Source organism: Papio anubis, chromosome 15, assembly GCF_008728515.1.
Source record: "Papio anubis isolate 15944 chromosome 15, Panubis1.0, whole genome shotgun sequence".
NCBI lineage: Eukaryota > Metazoa > Chordata > Mammalia > Primates > Cercopithecidae > Papio > Papio anubis.
In genome coordinates this window covers 38,762,883-38,780,973 of record NC_044990.1, presented here as the reverse complement: position 1 = coordinate 38,780,973, position 18,091 = coordinate 38,762,883, and the positions used below count along the sequence as shown (strand labels likewise).

Here is an 18,091-nt window from a genome sequence, read left to right as displayed (position 1 = left end):
ATTTTCTTAGCACTATTTATTGAATAGGGTGTCCTTTCCCCAATTTATGTTTTAGTATGCTTTGTTGATGATCAGTGGTTGTAAGTATTTGGCTTTATTCCTGCATTCTCTATGCTGTTCCCTTGGTCTATGTATCTCCTTTTATACCAGTACCATGCTGTTTTGGTTACTATATCCCTGTTGTATAATTGGAATGTGATGCCTGCAGATTTGTTGTTTTTGCTCAGTATTGCTTTGGGTATCCCCTTCAGGGTCTTTTTTGGTTCCATATAAATTTTAGGAATGCTTTTTCTAATTCTGTGAAGAATGGGGTTGTTATCTTGATAGGAATTTGCACTGAATCTGTAGATTGCTTTAGGCAGTATGGTCGGTTTCATGATGTTGATTCTTTCAATTCAGGAATGTGAGATGTTATTTCCATTTGTGTCGTCTGTGATTTCTTTAAGCAGTGTTTTGTTGTTCTCTTTGTAGAGAACTTTCATCTCCTTGGTTAAGTATATTCCTTGGTACTTTATTTTTTTGTAGCAGTTTTAAAAGGGATTGAGTTCTTGATTTGATTCTCAGCTTGGTTGTTGTTGGCATATGGCAGTGCTACTGATTTGTGTACAGTGATTTTGTAACCTGAATTCATTGATCAGATCTAGGAATCTTTTGGAGTAGTTTTTAGGGTTTTCTAGGTATAAGATCACATCATCAACAAACAGAGATAATTCGACTTCTTCTTAATGCCCTTTATTTCTTTCTCTTGCCTGATTGCTCTGGCTAGGACTTCTGGTACAGTGTTGAATAGAAGTGGTGAAAGTGAGCATCCTTGCCTTGTTCAAGTTCTTAGGAGGAAGGAAAAACTTGTTTTAATTGGGCAAAATTTAAATAATATAAAATTTATTATTTTAAATTGCATAGTTCAGTGGCATTTAATATCTTTACAATGTTATGCAATAGCACTACCATCTAGTTCCAGCACATTGTTGTCAACCCAAAAGGAAACTTCATATGGTTTAAGTAGTAACTCCCTATCTCTTCCCACTCCCCCAAATAGATTTGGCCAGTAGAAGTCTCTTCAAGCTAGTTCCTTTCTCCTTTTTTGTCCCTATCATTCTTTGAATACTTCCTCATTATCTTGCACACTGTCTTCCAGGATCATTTGGTACTGTTCTACACCCAGCCTTGGAGTCAGGCATTTCTCCAAGGACCCCTAGTTCCTTTTAGTGGAGAATGGTATTTAGAATTCAAGATCTAGATGCTAGGTCTTTTAATGGTATATCTTCTGGGCCGTTATAGACAGAGCTAGGAAAAATAAAATAAAATAAAATAAATGCACATACACACAAATACATATGGGTGTGTATTTACATGTATGTGATACGTGTATATGTACATGAGTATATGTGTGTATATGAAATATGTGTAGATCCATGTATAGAAAAAACATATTTGTATACACATACCCATCTTTATTTTTCTTTTCATCTATATATATCTGTGTATCTCTATCCCTCCAACTCTCTCCTTTCTCTGTCTCTATTTCTCCTTCTCTCTCCTCTCTTTTCTCTGTATATATAGATATTATAGCAGATAATATATATCACATATATAAAATAGACAATAGATAATATAGGTATATTATATATATATTCAAAAACCCGAAGTTCATGTTGATAATCTTCAGTTAGAGTCTAACATTACAGGGATCATTCTAGCCTTCCATATTTTTATATTCTTATTTCTCAGACATTATTATTCATTTGAAATACAATTAGGTTTCTTGTGTTTGGATTTTTAAGATTTCCTTCCTCTCTTTCTGATATTAATATTTCTCATTTCAAGTATATGAAACATTAACATAGTTCCAAAAGTCAGAACTATACAAAGAGGACTATTCTAAAAAAGTCAGAACTTCACAAAAAATACCTATGCAAAAAAATTGTCGCTTAGTCTCTCATCCCCCTTTCTTCTCTGGAAATTTTCTCTCCCCATCTTTTCTACCATATTCCCATCCACCCCGAAGGTATATGATTGTATTAGTTCCTTGTTCCTTCCTGTGTCTTTTTGCACAAATGAAGAGATACATGTATTTTTTCATTTTTTTCTTTCATAAATTTAAGGTAATATACTGTAGATATTCTTTGGCATGTTTTACCATTACACATGATTTCTAGGATATGATTTTATCAGCTCATAGAGATATTGTCTGTTTTTCTTATAATTGCATGCTACTCCATTATGTGGTTCATCATGGTTTGTTTAAACTAGTATTCTCTGGCTATGGAAGAAACAGTTGACTGTTACCTGTATAGTATATCCTTTTTGAGGCTTAAGAGCTAAAACAATAGTTCAGTTCTGGTCACGGTAAGCAGGTAAAAGTGTTAGAACAGTGGAGTACTGCATTCAACAGTTGAAGCAACACTTCTTAAATATGTAAAATAGTCTAAATAATCAACTGTCTTATTGAAGGCAATGGGCCAATGCAGGAAAGCTTTTCCATTAGAATAGAGGTCATGCTGGTTAAATATTGATGGATAATAAAAGAATGTTGTGTGTCAAATTTCTTCTGTTATTTCAAGTTAGTTTCTAAGGGTCTAAAATTGGTATTAGATCATTATAATTATTCTTTATAGAGATATTTTAGAAGTGAAAAGGGAGGGAAGTAGCATATTTTCTGTACTTTATCTTTTTTTCTTGGGTAAAATAGGGTTGGTAATTTTAAGCTTTTTAATGTACCCTATAACCAGCTTCCAAATTATAGGCAGAGTCTTTGGCACATAATGATACTCATTAAATGTTTGTTTAAAAAGCCAAGTAACTCTTTAAGCGAATTCCTTGCTAAACTTTATTTTGTTGGTGAATGCACCTTTCTGCAATATTCTTCAGCTTTCATAGTTTCTACTATGTGTTTGTATAAAATTATCTGTGAATAACAGATTTTATTGGCACTGGAGATCTGTTTGTATGTGTTCTGAAAATGAGTTATTCATACAGCAGTGACAGCTTAGAGTTTCTGTTGATCAGTTACATTAGAGATGCTTGAAATCATTTGTAAAATGCAAGGAAATAGTCGCAATGCATTTTAATAGTGATATGCATGGTAGTAATTTAGATTATAATTATCCTCTTGGCGGCAAGTGTGCTTACCCTTGTTTTGTACTGTGCTGACTCTGCTCTTTTCTTAAAATATTGTCCCTATCAGTGCAAACTATTTCTTTAAATAGTCTTGACATTTCATATCATCTCATTCTTCTTCACAAGTCTCATCACCTGAGTAGGTACTGGGAATTCAGCAGTTGCAAAACCAAAGAAAAACCGAGGCAGTTAATTAATGTTTATTGACTTAAATAGAAACCTACAGGCATAGAGATAGACACATATACCCATGCAAGAGTGCATATAACTTTCTTATCACTCTGAGAACGTAAGCTTTTTCACTATTTAGGCTTTATGTAGATAACATTTTTCTGTTTTCTTTAATTTACTCGCTTAAAATTACAAAGTAAATGTTATGGAGAAGGATCTAGAATCTAGTAACTAACTTCACATAAAAATTAAAGTTCAACCTATTATAGTTCTCTGATATTTTAATATTTTAATCTCTAGAGGCTATATATTATAGGCCTTCATGTTAAAAAAAAATGCTGGCTTTTTTTTTTTTTTTTAATAGGTTTAAGTGTGATTTAATGATTAAGCTAACACCAGCAGTTGAAGATGTTGCATAGTGAATTTTGGTATAGGCTATTATCTGGGAGAAATAAGGTATCATTTAGTGAGTTGGAAAACAGTCTACCGTGATTGGAGTAGTGTTTAAGAATATAATTTCTGACTCCTTTGATATCACAGATATTCTAGGCAAACTTTTGCTTTAAGCAACTACCATATGTTAGATACTTTATTAGGCAGATAAAGAAGGTCATTGTCCTGATCGATATTGGCATTATGCTGTATCATCTTCTTTCAGAGTGTGTAGATATTTTAGATTTAGTGTTTTTTTTTTTTTAACTTTTTTTGTTTTAAAAATCTGATCATTAATAAATGGTAGATTCTTCATGGTTGTATAAATACCATTCGGTTATTTCAAAAATCAACTGGTAACTAGAAATTCAATGTATTTTTATTTTGTCATAGAAATGGTATTCCAAATACCATTTCTATGCAAGCAAATCAGTGAGATAGAATAGTGAGTGAACATATACTGAATAAATGTTACACCGGAACTGAGATGAAATGTAGTCATTTAGATAGGGACAAAATAATCTTTTCAAGACAGGTCAAAGGTGAGGGTTACTATTACCTGTAATAGTTACCTAGCAAAAGAAAGAGTGTTTAGTTTTAGACAAACAGAAACGGTAAGGGAAATAAGTATGGGAAAGGGTATATTACTTTTTCTATCTTAGAATACATTTAATAAAGAATATGATAAGAGGAATCTATGTACTTTTCTTTCTATCCTGCATTTGGTATTTTAGAATAAAATTTGCTAAGGGATTTAAAGAGATTTAAAAATTATGTTGGATAAATATCCTTCTAATTTTTGTGATGTCAGGCAGACATCCTTATCTCACTAATGTGTTTTGATACCACAGGGGATAAAGCTTTCTAAGTATTTTCATCTTCATGGCTAATGGACTTAAAGATATGCAGCCGTGAGTATCCTTTCCCCCTTCCCTGTACTTCCCTCTTCCTTTGAAGTTATGTGAAATGAAATACAAGAGCTGTTCTTAAAAGGAGTATTTCTGATTATTCTTGTAATATAATATTTTTCCCCTCAATTTCCTTTCTTTTATACCTGTGTTTGGATAGTAATATAATAAAAGGTAGTTAATTGTGTTGAAAAATAGTCTCTCTGGTCTATTTCCTATTTGTTTAATTTGAGGGTTGTGTGTGACTTATCTTCTTCTTTCTTATTACTATTTCTTTTTTATTCTTTTGAGATGGAGTCTGGCTCTGTTGCCAGGCTGGAGTGCAGTGGCATGATCTCGGCTCTCTACAACCTCTGCCTCGCGGGTTCAAGTGATTCTCCTGCCTCAGCCTCCCAAGTAGCTGGGCCTACAGATGGATCCTACCAAGTCTGGCTAATTTTTGTATTTTTAGTAGAGATAGGGTTTCACTGTGTTGGCCAGGCTGGTCTCGAACTCCTGACCTCAGGTGATCCGCCCGCCTTGGCTCTTTTCTTATTTTAACCCTTAGTCTATGTGTACCTTCCATTTTATTATAACCTTATTCATTCACTGAACGCCATTCACTTTGCAAAGGACTGGTAATACAGTGATGAATTAGGCAGAAGCAGACACTGCCCTGTTCTAGTGGAGAAGATGGCATCACACAGAGATGCTGGCATGTATGACAGACTTCTTATACCTTGACGACTGGGCTACCTAGTTGATTGCTTTTCCTTATGCTACTACCACTTCTATCATCCCTAATAAGTTCATTATTCACGTTGGTGATCTGTCCAAGATTCCACTTTCTCATTTACTTGACTTTATCACTCCTAGTGAACTTTGTTTTTTCACCCAGTCTCAGCCACCTGGGACAGTAAAATACTACTTCTAAATATGATTTACAGACTTGCTTTCCTGAGCACTGTCTATCTTTCCTATTTACTTGGTATCCTCACTTTAAGAATTGTGCAACCCCATTGGCAATTCTGACCCATTGACTTTACATTTTTCATGTTCGTCACCTCCCTGTTCCTGCCATGCCCTTACTTCTCTCCTTATATACTTAACACCCTCAGATCTTCACTCTCACACAAACCATCAGTTCGTTTGCCTCATTGTTCATATAAATCCTGCCCTTGGTTAAACTAAATTGCCCCCTCTCCTCTGCATCTGCACCTCAGCACAGCATGCATCTGGGAGGAAGCAGGTAGCTGCTACACTGACTAGTCTTTTTTGAATGACCACAGTTAATAAGCAAGCGCTTAACAGTGCTCAGATATCCTACCACATGACCCTTTTTATTGCACTTCTTTACTTCCTGAAAACAATTTCCTACCTTCAGCTTGGCGTTCTCACTTTTAGTTGATTATATTGCTGCTTTTTTCACTGAGAATGTTGATGTAATCAGAATAGAAATGCCATACCTCACTTTCTAATCATCAGATCTGACAGTGTACCAGAATCTGTTTCCTTAAACTCTGCGTTTGCTCTTTTTACAGTGATAAACTTTCCTTGCAGCTGTATAAGGTCAGTCTCTCCCCTTGTGTAGTAGGGCACATCCTCTGTCATCTACTCAAGTGGTTTTTGTTTGCTTGTTTTTTTTTTTTTTTGAGACAGAGTTTCTCTCTTGTTGCCCAGGCTGGAGTGCAATGGTGTGATCTCAGCTTACTGCAACCTCTGCTTCCCAGGTTCAAGAAATTGTCCTGCCTCAGCCTCCCGAGTAGCTGGGATTGCAGGCATGTGCCACCATGCCCGGCTAATTTTTGTATTTTTAGTAGAGACAAGGTTTCGCCATGTTGGCCAGGTTGGCCTCAAACTCCTGACTTCAGGTGATCCACCCGTCTTAGCCTCCCAAAGTGTTGGGATTACAGGCGTGAGCCACCTTGCCTGACCGCTTGTTTGTTTTTCTGAGCCTGTACCTACCTCCCTGCATCAGTTTTGTTTCCTTTACTTGGTCATTCTCATCAGCATGCAAACATTACCATATATATATGTATTTTTTCCCACTCCCCCAAAATCATACCCCAGCATTCCCTCTAGCCACTGCACCCAGTTCTTTTCTCCCCTTTACAGAAAATCTAAGAGTTGTCCATTCTTGTTGCTTTTCTTCTTGAATTTATGATCAGGCTTATCCATAATCCACTGCTAAAACTGGTCTTTTCAAGGTCACGGTGATCAGTAGACATCATTCATTTACTTGCTGAGAACAAAAACCTAGACATCATCTTCAAATTTTCCTTTTTTCACTCTTACATATAAACTATCAGCCTCCTGTCTGCTGTACATTGAAAATTTACTTTCATATTGAGGACATCTAATGTTTTCTATCACTGCATCTTATGCCAGGCTACCAACAACTCTTGACCAGACAATGCCGTAGTCTTCTAACTGACCTTGTTTCATGTTTTGCCATGTGTAGTCTGCTGCCATATAGTAGTTAGAAAAATCCTTAAAAAATGTGTATTTCATCTTATACTTTCCATGCTCAGAGCTCTCCAATACTTATCCATCCCACTCAGAATAAAACCTAAAGTCCCTACCATAGTTTATAAGATCCTATCAGGGGATGGCATACTTTTTCTTAAATGGCCATACAGTAGATATTTTAGACTTTGTCACATATGGTCTCAGTTGCATCTGCTGTTGCTGTTGCTTCTGATTTCCTCACTACTTCCTCCTCCTCCTCTTCATTCTTTTCCTCTTCTTTTTAATAAGCATTTGAAAAATGTAAAAATCATTCTCAGCCCAAAGATCATACAAAAACATTTGACACTCAGGCTGTAGTTTTTCAGCTGCCTGCCTACAGGATCAGTCCTTGTCATCTGTAACTCTTATCATGTTCACTGAGTCTTCTTACTGTCTTCTAAATATGCCAAGTTCATTCCTGCCACAAGGAATGTGTATTTTCTCTTCTGTTGGCTAGAAGTGCTTTTTCTCAGGTTTCCCATGTCCTCTCCTCTTCATTCTAGTCTCTGCACAAGTGATATTTTCTTTGTTTCTGTCTTTTCTTTTTTTGAGACACAGTTTTGCTCTGTTGCCTAGGCTGGAGTGCAGTGGTGCGATCATGGCTCATGGCAACCTCAAACTCCTGGGCTCAAGTGATCTTCCAACCTCAGTCTCCTGAGTATCTAGATCTACAGGCATGCACCACCATGCTGGGTTAATTAAGAAAAGTGTTGTTTGTAGAGATAGAGTCTCACTATGTTGCCCAGTATATTTTTAAACTCCTAGCCTCTAGCAATCTTCCTGCCCCAGCCTCCCAAAGTGCTGGAATTACAGGCATGAGCCACCACGCTTAGCCTCACAAGCGTTATTTTCTTAGAGCAAAAGATAATATTTTCTCTAGAGGTTCTTAGATAGCTACTTCCCCATCACTCACTCTCTTTATTCTATCTCCCCCATCTGAGTAGATGGTAACATGTTTTGGCATAGACCAAAGTCCTAGGACTCATCTTTGACTTTTATTTCACTTCTGTGTCTACATCATGTAAACAGTACTTGGCACACAATAGGTGTTCAATATATCCTTTAAATAATAAGTAATAATGAAAGTTTTTTTAATATAGAATAAGAGTTATGAAAAATGAATCCATAGATTGGGGGGAGGGACTTGTTTTGTGCTCACGAGAGGCCTTCTATGGGAAGTCACTCTCAGCTCAGGTCTAACCAATGTTTAGGAGTAGGCCTGAGTAAGGCTTGTAGTAGTGGTGGTGAGGGTTTGGGTAAGGGTAAGGGAGTATGTTAGAGGCAGGATTCTCAGGTGGGAATGCAGAATCCTTGAGGCAACAAACTGTTCAAGTTGGACAGTTCAATATTGCTGAAGTAATTATCGTTAGCTAGTGGATTTAGTCTGTCTTTCCTAGTTTATTGGTTAAATCTACTTGCTGCCCTGTTTAAAATGTTGCCTCCTTTTTATCCCATCCTTCAGCCAAACACACCAAATTTAATAGCTCTGGTTCTGTTCCTGAATTGTAATGGCCCCAGAGAAAAGATTGACAGGTTAGTTTTGGTTTTTCATATAAATAGAACCATCTACTGTGTACATTTTGTTTGGGCTACTTCAACCTAGCATACTTTTTTGATTCCTTTGTCTTGTTGCATTTATCAATAGTGAATTCTTTTTATTGCTGCATAGTATTTCATTGTGTGGTTGTACTATAATTTGTTGATGAATCCTTGGGTTGTTCTCAGATTTTGACTGTTAAGAATAAAGGTATTCCATACATTGTAGATTTTTTCATTTTTTTCCTCCTACTTAACACCTAACTGTGCAATTGCTGAGTAATATGGGCAATGTATATTTAACTTAAAAGAAACAAACATTTTCCAGGGTGTTTCATTTTATATGTCCACCAGTAGTGCAGAAGAGTTCCAGGAGTATCAAATTCTCACTACTCTAGGAGACTACTATAGGGACTATGTAGCACTCCCTCATTTGTGGTTCCAATTTGAACGTCCCTGCTGACAGGTGATCTTGAACATGTCCTCATGTGATTATTGGCCATTCACATATCTTCTGTTATGAAATTTTTAATCTGTTTGTTAATTTCTTTGTCTTATTACTATTGAGTTATAGGAGTTCTTTATTCTGAATACTAGTCCTTTATGAAATGTATCATTGGGAGAGGCAGTGTTGCATGGGTCCTGAGTTTCCCTACATCTTGCTGGCTATTCCAAGAATGCAAAGTTTGATTGCTCTTTACTCATCCCATTTTCAGAGTTGCATTTGCAGTGAGTAGCCTGGAGAGGCGAGATTTTGCCTCCCTCTGCACAATGAGCATGCCTATTACTGCTCATTATAAAAATGGTGAGTACCCCAAGTTCAGTGTTCTTCTCTTATGATGCAATCCACTGCATGTGCAGGCATTCACCATGGGCCCTGCATTGTCCCCGTGTGATTTGGTGGGTTAGGGACCCAATACATGCATAATAAAGTCCTTTGTCTCTAATCCAGGAGTCTTGTGTTTTCTGCTAGCATCTGTGAAATAGTAACAGGCTAACTTAGCTTGTATGTAAGTTGAAATCTCAGACTCTATACAGTTCTTAACTGTATTGCAAATATTTTCTCCTGGTTTGTGCTTACCTTTCATTTCCTTACTGAAACTAATTTAATAAGAGACTTTTGAATTTAATGAGGTACAATATTTTGGTTTTATAGCTAGTACTCTTTGTGTCCTATTTAAGAAATCTTTTCCTTCTCCAAGGCAGGGAGGATTTTTACCTGTTTTCTTCTAGATGTTTTATAGTTTTAGCTTTTACTTTTAGGTCTAGGATCCAGGTTCACTTTCTTTCATATGAAAGTCCAATTGTTCTAGTACCATTTGTTGAAGAGATTCTTCTTCCCGCCATTGAATTACATTGGAAACTTTTGTGAAAATCGTTGACGATATGTTATATTTCTGGACTCTCTATTCCACTGATGCATGTACCACTCTAATTTGATTACTATAGATTTATAGTTAATCTTGAAATCAGATAATGTAAGCCCCCCAACTTTGTTCTTTATCACAATTGTTTTTCCTATTTTAGTTCTCCTTTATTTTCATATAAATTTTAGGATGTACTTCTCAATTTCTACAAAACGGGATTTTGACAATAATCATTGATTGAATCTATGGGTTTTTTTTTTTTTAGAAAATGTACTTAATGGATTTCTTAATAAAATTATGTCTTCTGATCTATGAATATGGTATGACATGTTTTTTTTTATAGGTTGTCCTCAGTTTCTCTCCACAAATGTATTGTAGTTTTATCTATAGGTATTTCCTTTTTTCTTTTTTTTAAAAAAAATATGTAAATTTCTGGGATACATGTATAGAACATGCAGGTTTGTTACATAGGTATACACATGGCATGGTGATTTCCTGCACCCATCAACCCATCATTTACATTAGGTATTTGTCCTAATGCTATCCTTCTCCTAGCCCCCAACCCCAGAAAAGCCCCGGTATGTGAGGTTCCCCTCCCTGTGTCCATGTGTTCTCATTGTTCAACTCCAACTTATGAGTGAGAACATGGGGTGTTTGGTTTTCTCATTCTTTTTTATGGCTGCATAGTATTCCATGGTGTATATGTGCCACATTTTCTTTATCCAGTCTATCATTTATGGGCATTTGAGTTGGCTCCAAGTCTTTGCTATTGTGAACAGTGCTGCAATAAACATATGTGTGCATGTGTCTTTATATTAGAATGACTTATAATCCTTTGGGTATATACCCAGTAATGGGATCGCTGGGTCAAATGATATTTCTAGTTCTAGATCCTTGAGGAATCGCCACACTGTCTTCCACAATGGTTGAACTATTTACACTCCCACCAACAGTGTAAAAGTGTTCCTATTTCTCCACATCCTCTCCAGCATCTGCTGTTTCCTGACTTTTTAATGATCGCCATTCTAACTGATGTGAGATGATATCTCATTTTGGTTTTGATTTGCATTTCTCTAATGACTGGTGATAATGAGCTTTTTAAATGTTTTTTGGCCACATGAATGTCTTCTGTTGAAAAGTGTCTGTTCATATCCTTACAGTAATTGGGTGATTTTATGATTGGGACATAAAATATCCTGTTGAGTGATGATAAAATGAACTAAAGCAAAAAGATTTTTGGATGCCTGAACTCATCTCTGTAGGGATGTAGCTGTAAGGACTTTATAAAATGTGGATTCAGTTAGCTCTCATTTCATGGAATGGCATCTTTTGATTCAATTGAGTTTATTGCTATTCAGGAGATGGAAGAGAAGAGGTTCCAATGTTTTAAGATAATTAAAATCCTTATTTTTCATAATACAAATCAAAGGTAATAATGAATATTTAGAAATCTAAAAATATCAGGCACATTATTTAGACATATTAAGTAACTATCAGAAGAAATTGTTAAAGGAATTAGGAATTACTGTCTTTGTGAGACAGGGCTAAGATGTAGGATAGGTGGTTTTTGTTTTTTATCCTTTAATACCACTTTTATTCTTATCCACGTGCACTTATTGGTTATTCTCATACTTAAAAAGTATTTGCTACATGGAGCTTACTTATTGTTGAAGAAAAAAATCTATTTATTCAGTTGTAGTTTATTTTGATCCTAGCCGAATTGCAAGTTTTTCCGAAATAAATTTGGAATGGGCTACAAGAGATCATCTAGTTAACCTCTACTGCTATGTTTTTGGATAAAAATATTGGCCTGACAGCATGCACAGGAAACTTGAAAAATTTATGGTATCAAGAAATTGTAAACAACCTACTTGCCCAAGAGCCAGGGACTAATTAAGTAAGTAATGCAATAGTCTGTAGGCAGGAAGAGGTCATATTTTTTATGGCTTATGTACTGACATTGGAATATGTTCATGAAGTGTTGCCTAAAGATAACAGTAGCCTATAGAACAATAGGTATCAAATGATGTTTTAAATAAGTAAAGTATATTGTATTAGTTTGTTCTCACACTGCTAATAAGATGTACCTGAGACTGGGTAATTTATTTATTTATTTTTACTCTTATTTTTATTTTTTGAGATGGAGTTTCACTCTTGTTGCCCAGGCTGGAGTGCAATGGCACGATCTCAGCTCACCGCAACCTCTGCCTCCCAGGTTCAAGCGATTCTCCTACCTCAGCCTCCTGAGTAGCTGGGATTACAGGCATGTGTCACGATGCCTGGCTAGTTTTGTATTTTTAACAGAGACAGGGTTTCTCCATGTTGGTCAGGCTGGTCTCGAACTCCCGACCTCAGGTGATCCGCCCACCTCGATCTCCCAAAGTGCTGGGATTACAGGCATGAGCCACTGTGCCTGGCCGAGACTAGGTAATTTATAAATAAAAAGGTTTAATGTACTCACAGTTTCACATGGCTAGGGAGGCCTCACAATCATGGCAGAAGGCAAAGGAGGAGCAAAGTCACATCTTATATGGCAGCAGGCAAGAAGTGACAGCGAAGGTGGGGGAAAAGCTTCTTGTAAAACCATCAGATCTCGTGAGAACTCACTGAGTATCACGAGAACAGCATGGAGGTAAACACTCTCATGATTCAGTTACCTCCTGTAGGGATTATGGGAACTACTATTCAAGATGAGATTTGGGTGGGGACACAGCCAAACCATATCATATATGTTTTAAAATATAAATATATGCAAATGTATTAATACTCTCTCTATGAGAAAAATGCTTTATGTAGAAATATATTAGTAGTACTTATTTTGAGGCACCTTTGTTCTTGTTGCTTTTCTGTGTTTTCCAAATTTTCTCTGTTGAACAATCAATCTTTGGTAATTCAGAGCAAAAAGAGACATCGATAAGTGCTGTGTTGGTGCAAGTTGAATATGTTCTTTGAATGATATCAGTGACTGTGATAAAAATAATTGGATGTTCATTTTCATAGCTCTCACCATTTCCCCTTTTATTTTCTGAGATTGTACCATTGAATTCTTCTTTATTAAATTACTACTTTGATATTGACATGAATAAAAATAACCCTTCTTTACAGTGCTAATTTGTTTTGCTTTATTGGGAATGTTTTCTTGAATAACATTATATTAAATTAATAAAAACAAAAAACATGAAAAACACCTAATTTCCTGCCACTTCACCTGATCTTCTTTTGAACTTACACAATTCATTTCCTGCCATTGGATGGTGAATCTGTAATTTAAATAATATAATTCAGAACTTTATTGTTAGTTCGCCATCCTCATCATTTCCTATCTAGGCTGTATAGATACCTTCTCAACAGATCTCTCTGCTTCTGATCTCAGAGTAAAAGTCCAAGTTCTTTGAGTGGACTGTAAAACCTACAGTCCCTTCCATCATAGCGTTTTTTTCCTATATCTGCATGGTTAGCTGTTTTATCTCCTTTAGACTTTTTATTTAAACACTCAAGTTTGAGTCCTTTGAAGTCTTCTCTCTGAGGCTTTCTTTGACCATCCTGTTTAAAATTGCGTGTCTCATATGATGCTACTTATTCTCTTTCCTGCTTTTCTTCTTCTCTACAGTGTGTATTATTTACAGTGCAATGCATTTTAGTTATTATTTCTCCCCATATGTAGTAAAGCTACATGTAGGTAGGAAGTTCAATCTTTTATTCTTCTTTCATCCCTGCTCTATTCTCAGTACTTAAAACAGTGCCCAGCATTTAGTAGGTACTTAATGTTTGTTGAATAATGAGTGAACTCTAACTCTTCTAATTCATATTTCACACTGGAGTGATCCTTCCAAAACTCCCCAGGAGAGCTAGTTGCATAGTAGTGCTTTATCACTTCATGATCTGGCCTCTGTCTTCAGTTGCATATGTTTTTGTTTTTCTCTCCATGTGTACGTGCATTTTATGTTTTGGTCTGGAAGTTAATTCCTTTCTCATTCTTTGCCTGCCTAATGCCTACTTCAAAAGAAAAACCAGGAAGATGTACCCCTGTTATGTAGGCTTCCCTGATCTGTTCTGCCAAGTTAGATGTTCTTTCTTTGAGTCTCTTTGTGCTGTGTTACAGGAACTAGATTGTACTGAAAATTATTATTTTCTTGCTTGCATTTCTTCCAGACTTCACTTTTTGTTAATCCATTTGTCTGTAGTGCCTAAAACTAGGCTTATAATAGTTGAATGAATTAATACCTAACAGCCTTTTCTATGCTGCTTTGAATACTAATTTTAATAGGATAGTTCTTATATTGACTTTTAGTTTGTGTGTGCCTAAAAATATTACTGTATTTTAAGATATTTTTTATATTACACAATTGTTCTCCATGACATTTTACATTTGAGAAAGCAATTATTTCAATTTGCACACCTTCTGATGTTATATTAATATCTTTTGTGGATATCACAGATTATGAATTTATAGATTTTTGGGCAGAAGTAAGGAAATTATCTACCACCCCTGCCCAAATAGTGCTAATTATAGTAGTTATGTGATGCTGTTAGGGGGATTAACTTGTTATTTTTTAATGGGTAATCTCCATGCAGTATTAATCAAAAATTTTTTTGACTTATTTTATAGGGGAGTCTTAAGAGAAGCCGACAGATCTCACCTCAGGAATTCATTCATGAGCTGAAAATGGGGTCTGCAGATGAGAGACTTGTCACATGCCTGGAGTCTCTCCGAGTGTCTTTGACCAGCAATCCTGTGAGGTAATTCATCTATTTGAACACCAACAGGGCAGATGTCATTAATGTGTTCTTTTAGTTTAATATTTTTTTTCATTGTGCCTGGTAAACCTCAACAGTTTCTTAAAGTACAAACTGAATACGTGATATTTATATACAGGAAGAAATATAGTCTCAATAGTACCTTTTGCATTTATTACTGAGTGGTACATTGCTCAGGGACTTTAGAAAAGCTTTTTTCCCCCATAGAATTTTTAGAAACCTAAGGTGTTTTCTGAAAGAGAACTATCATGTGAGAAACTATTGATTTAATATGACTGAGTTTCACCCTGAATTTTGTCATTATATATTTACTTGCTGATGTTATTTGATATAGTAAGAAATACCACTAATTCAGTTTTTCTGTTGTTGGAAATGTCATTGTAGGACCCTATAGGTTAGTTTTGCTATATTTACCAACTAAAAGTACAGAACAACCAGAAATATTCAATTCTAGACACGCACTAAAAAAAAATTTATCTGAAGTTCAAATTTAAGTGAGTATCCTGTACTTTATATGCAAACAGTACCATAGGTGTTTCCATAAGTCAGTTGTGAAATGGGCTAATTTTTGGTGCCTCTAAGAAATAATTGTGAACAAAATTTAACAATCAATGTAAATATATTTTTATAAACTGGGCATATTTAAACTTGTCAGATTATTGCATGGTGGGAGACAGACTTGTTAAAAAAACAAAAACCAGGAAGATATACCTGAAATATATCATGTATGTTAATTGTGGTGCCTAAAAAGAGAGATTTCAGTCTATTCGGAGGCCATATGCTAACTCGGAATTAAGTGGCTAAACAAGAGTATTCTTGAAAAAATTCAAGCAGAAGTTGTTATGAAATACCTAAACAGTCAGAATCAGAGAATTTCAGAGCTGCAAGGATTGTAGATCGGTTTTGGGTTTTTACTGTGTAAGAAATGAATGATTATTTCTGCATAAGAATATATGTATATGTAGTCATTGTGTGTGTGTGTGTGTGTGTGTGTGTGTGTGTGTTCTGAAAGCTAGAATTGCATACTATAATTGGAGGTTCATGATATGGAGAAGAATTTGCTCTGATTATTACTTTTTTGGAGATTTCTGTGGCTGGATTATAGTATGCAGAAATCCTTGACCATACAAGTATTTAAAAGAAAACAACCTTAACTGCTGAGATGTGAGACTGAGTGACATTTAACTAAGGAGTATGATGAGTAAACAAAGAAACTTTATTGTATTTCAACTTTATTTTTCCATATTTTGCCATTTCCAGTCTGTCCTATAGACTGCAAACTAATGGTGGGCATGAAACTAGGGCTTCATGGGTGTAATTTGCCTCTTGTTACCAGACACACTGTTTAGCATGCAGGAAATGCTCCATAAAGATTTGTTGATTGAAACAATGAGGTTTTAATTTTAGCCTTCTTTAATCTTACCTTGGCTAGTATTAGAAACTGAGAATGGATTAGGGAATTTATTTGACAGGTATATTCATAAATGAAGAGCTTTGGTGTCCAGCCTAATCTTTGCCTGTAAAATATGTTCATTTAAAAAAATATTTGGCCAGACGTGGTAGCTCAAGCCTGTAATCCCAGCACTTTGGGAGGCCGAGGCAGGTGGATCACTTGAGGTCAGGCATTCCAGACCAGCCTGGCCAACATGGTGAAATCCCATCTGTACTAAAATTACAAAACTTAGCCGGGCATAGTGGCGGGCACCTGTAATCCCAGCTATTTGGGAGGCTGAGTCAGGAGAATTTCTTGAACCTGGGAGGCGGAGGTTGCAGTGAGCTGGGATCTTGCATTCCAGGCTTGGGTGACGAGAGTGGAAAAAAAAATTACTGAGCACCTGCTGTTTTCCAGTAGTATGTGCAGGTGTAGGGCTTGAGGGAACAAAGTAGATTCACACCATATTTCTGTGGAATTTAAACATAGGAAGAGGGTATTTGGGGGTTGACTGGGGAGACAATTCACACTCATTTCTCAATTTATCTGTCTGCCAGTGGGCACAGGAAATATTCATAGTTTTTTAATATAATGAGAAGTAGACCCTTTATTTACTACCATTATTATTCTCCTCTTCTTTATCTACTCAAAAGTAGATGTCTGTGCTAACAAAGGAAAACAAAATAGAAGGTATATATGAATTCATGCATCTTACAATGGATTATTATTGTGATTTTACCCAAAAACACTGGGAAATTATGCTATGTCTGGTTCATTTGAACCTTATTTGAAGAAGAAAAACTAGAAACTGGTGGAATTGTTTCTCTAAGGATTCACAATTCTAGAATATGTTATTAGGAATCCATGATGTTATCCATGAAGTACTTTTTTTTTTTTAATTGAAAGGAATAGAAAATATTATCATTGGAGAATTTTTTCTGAAATCATGCCACTTTATTTTTAGAGAGAAAATTGAGAAGATCCTTTTTTTTTTTTTTTTTGGGAGATGGAGTCTCACTCTGTTGCCCAGGCTGGAGGGCAGTGGTGCAATCTCAGATCACTGCGGCCTCCATCTCCCGGGTTCAAGTGATTCTCCTGCCTCAGCCTCCCTGGTAGATGGGATTACACGTGCATGCCTGGCTAATTTTTGTATTTTTAGTAGAGGAAGGCCTCAGCATGTTGGCCAGGCTGGTCTTGAACTCCTGACCTCTAAGGATCCACGTGCCTCAGCCTGCCAAAGTACTGGGCTTATAGATATGAGCCACTGTGCCTGGCCCAAGATGATACTTTTTGAATATTTCTTTGTCCAGTGTTCCTATTAGATAAATGACTTAGGTGGACATGTAAAACTGGGAACTTATGCCTGTGATCAAATTTTTGGACTTTCCTGTTAGTTATGATGTGCCTGCTCTTTAAATCAGTTTTTAATTTTTATACAGTATGTGACGAAAAAGGATTTCTAATTTTTGTCAAGTTTTGAGATCATTGTTAGACCTGTCATATCATTAAGTAAATTAAAGTTTTAAAAATGTCTGAATAGAACAAAAAAGAAAATTGAACTGATTGATGGTTTTCCGGTGCTGGTGTAGGTTCAGGATTTATTTAAATAAAAAATGAAGGAAGGCCGAGTACGGTGGCTCAATGCCTATAGTCCTGGCACTTTGGGAGGCTGAGACGGGCAGATCACTTGAAGCCAGGAGTTTGAGACCAGTCTGGTCAACATGGCAAAACCCCGTCTCTACTAAAAATACAAAAATTATCTGGACTTGGTGGTGCATGCATGTACTCCGTGCCACTTGGGAGGCTGAAGCACAGGAATCCCTTGAACCTGGGAGGCAGAGGTTGCAGTGACCTGAGATCATGCCACTGCACTCCAGCCT

General features: G+C 36.1%; 1 protein-coding gene across 2 annotated transcripts in view; it reads left to right on the top strand.

Moving 5' to 3' along the window:
• The window catches only part of DIAPH3 (diaphanous related formin 3), a 495,444-nt gene that overhangs the window by 107,238 nt on the left and 370,115 nt on the right, over nucleotides 1-18,091 (top strand). For both annotated transcript variants that reach the window (XM_021929669.2, XM_021929670.2), the window contains one exon: nucleotides 14,631-14,761. In XM_021929669.2, coding sequence (XP_021785361.2) covers nucleotides 14,631-14,761 — 131 coding nt within the window. The remainder of the gene's footprint in view (nucleotides 1-14,630; nucleotides 14,762-18,091) is intronic.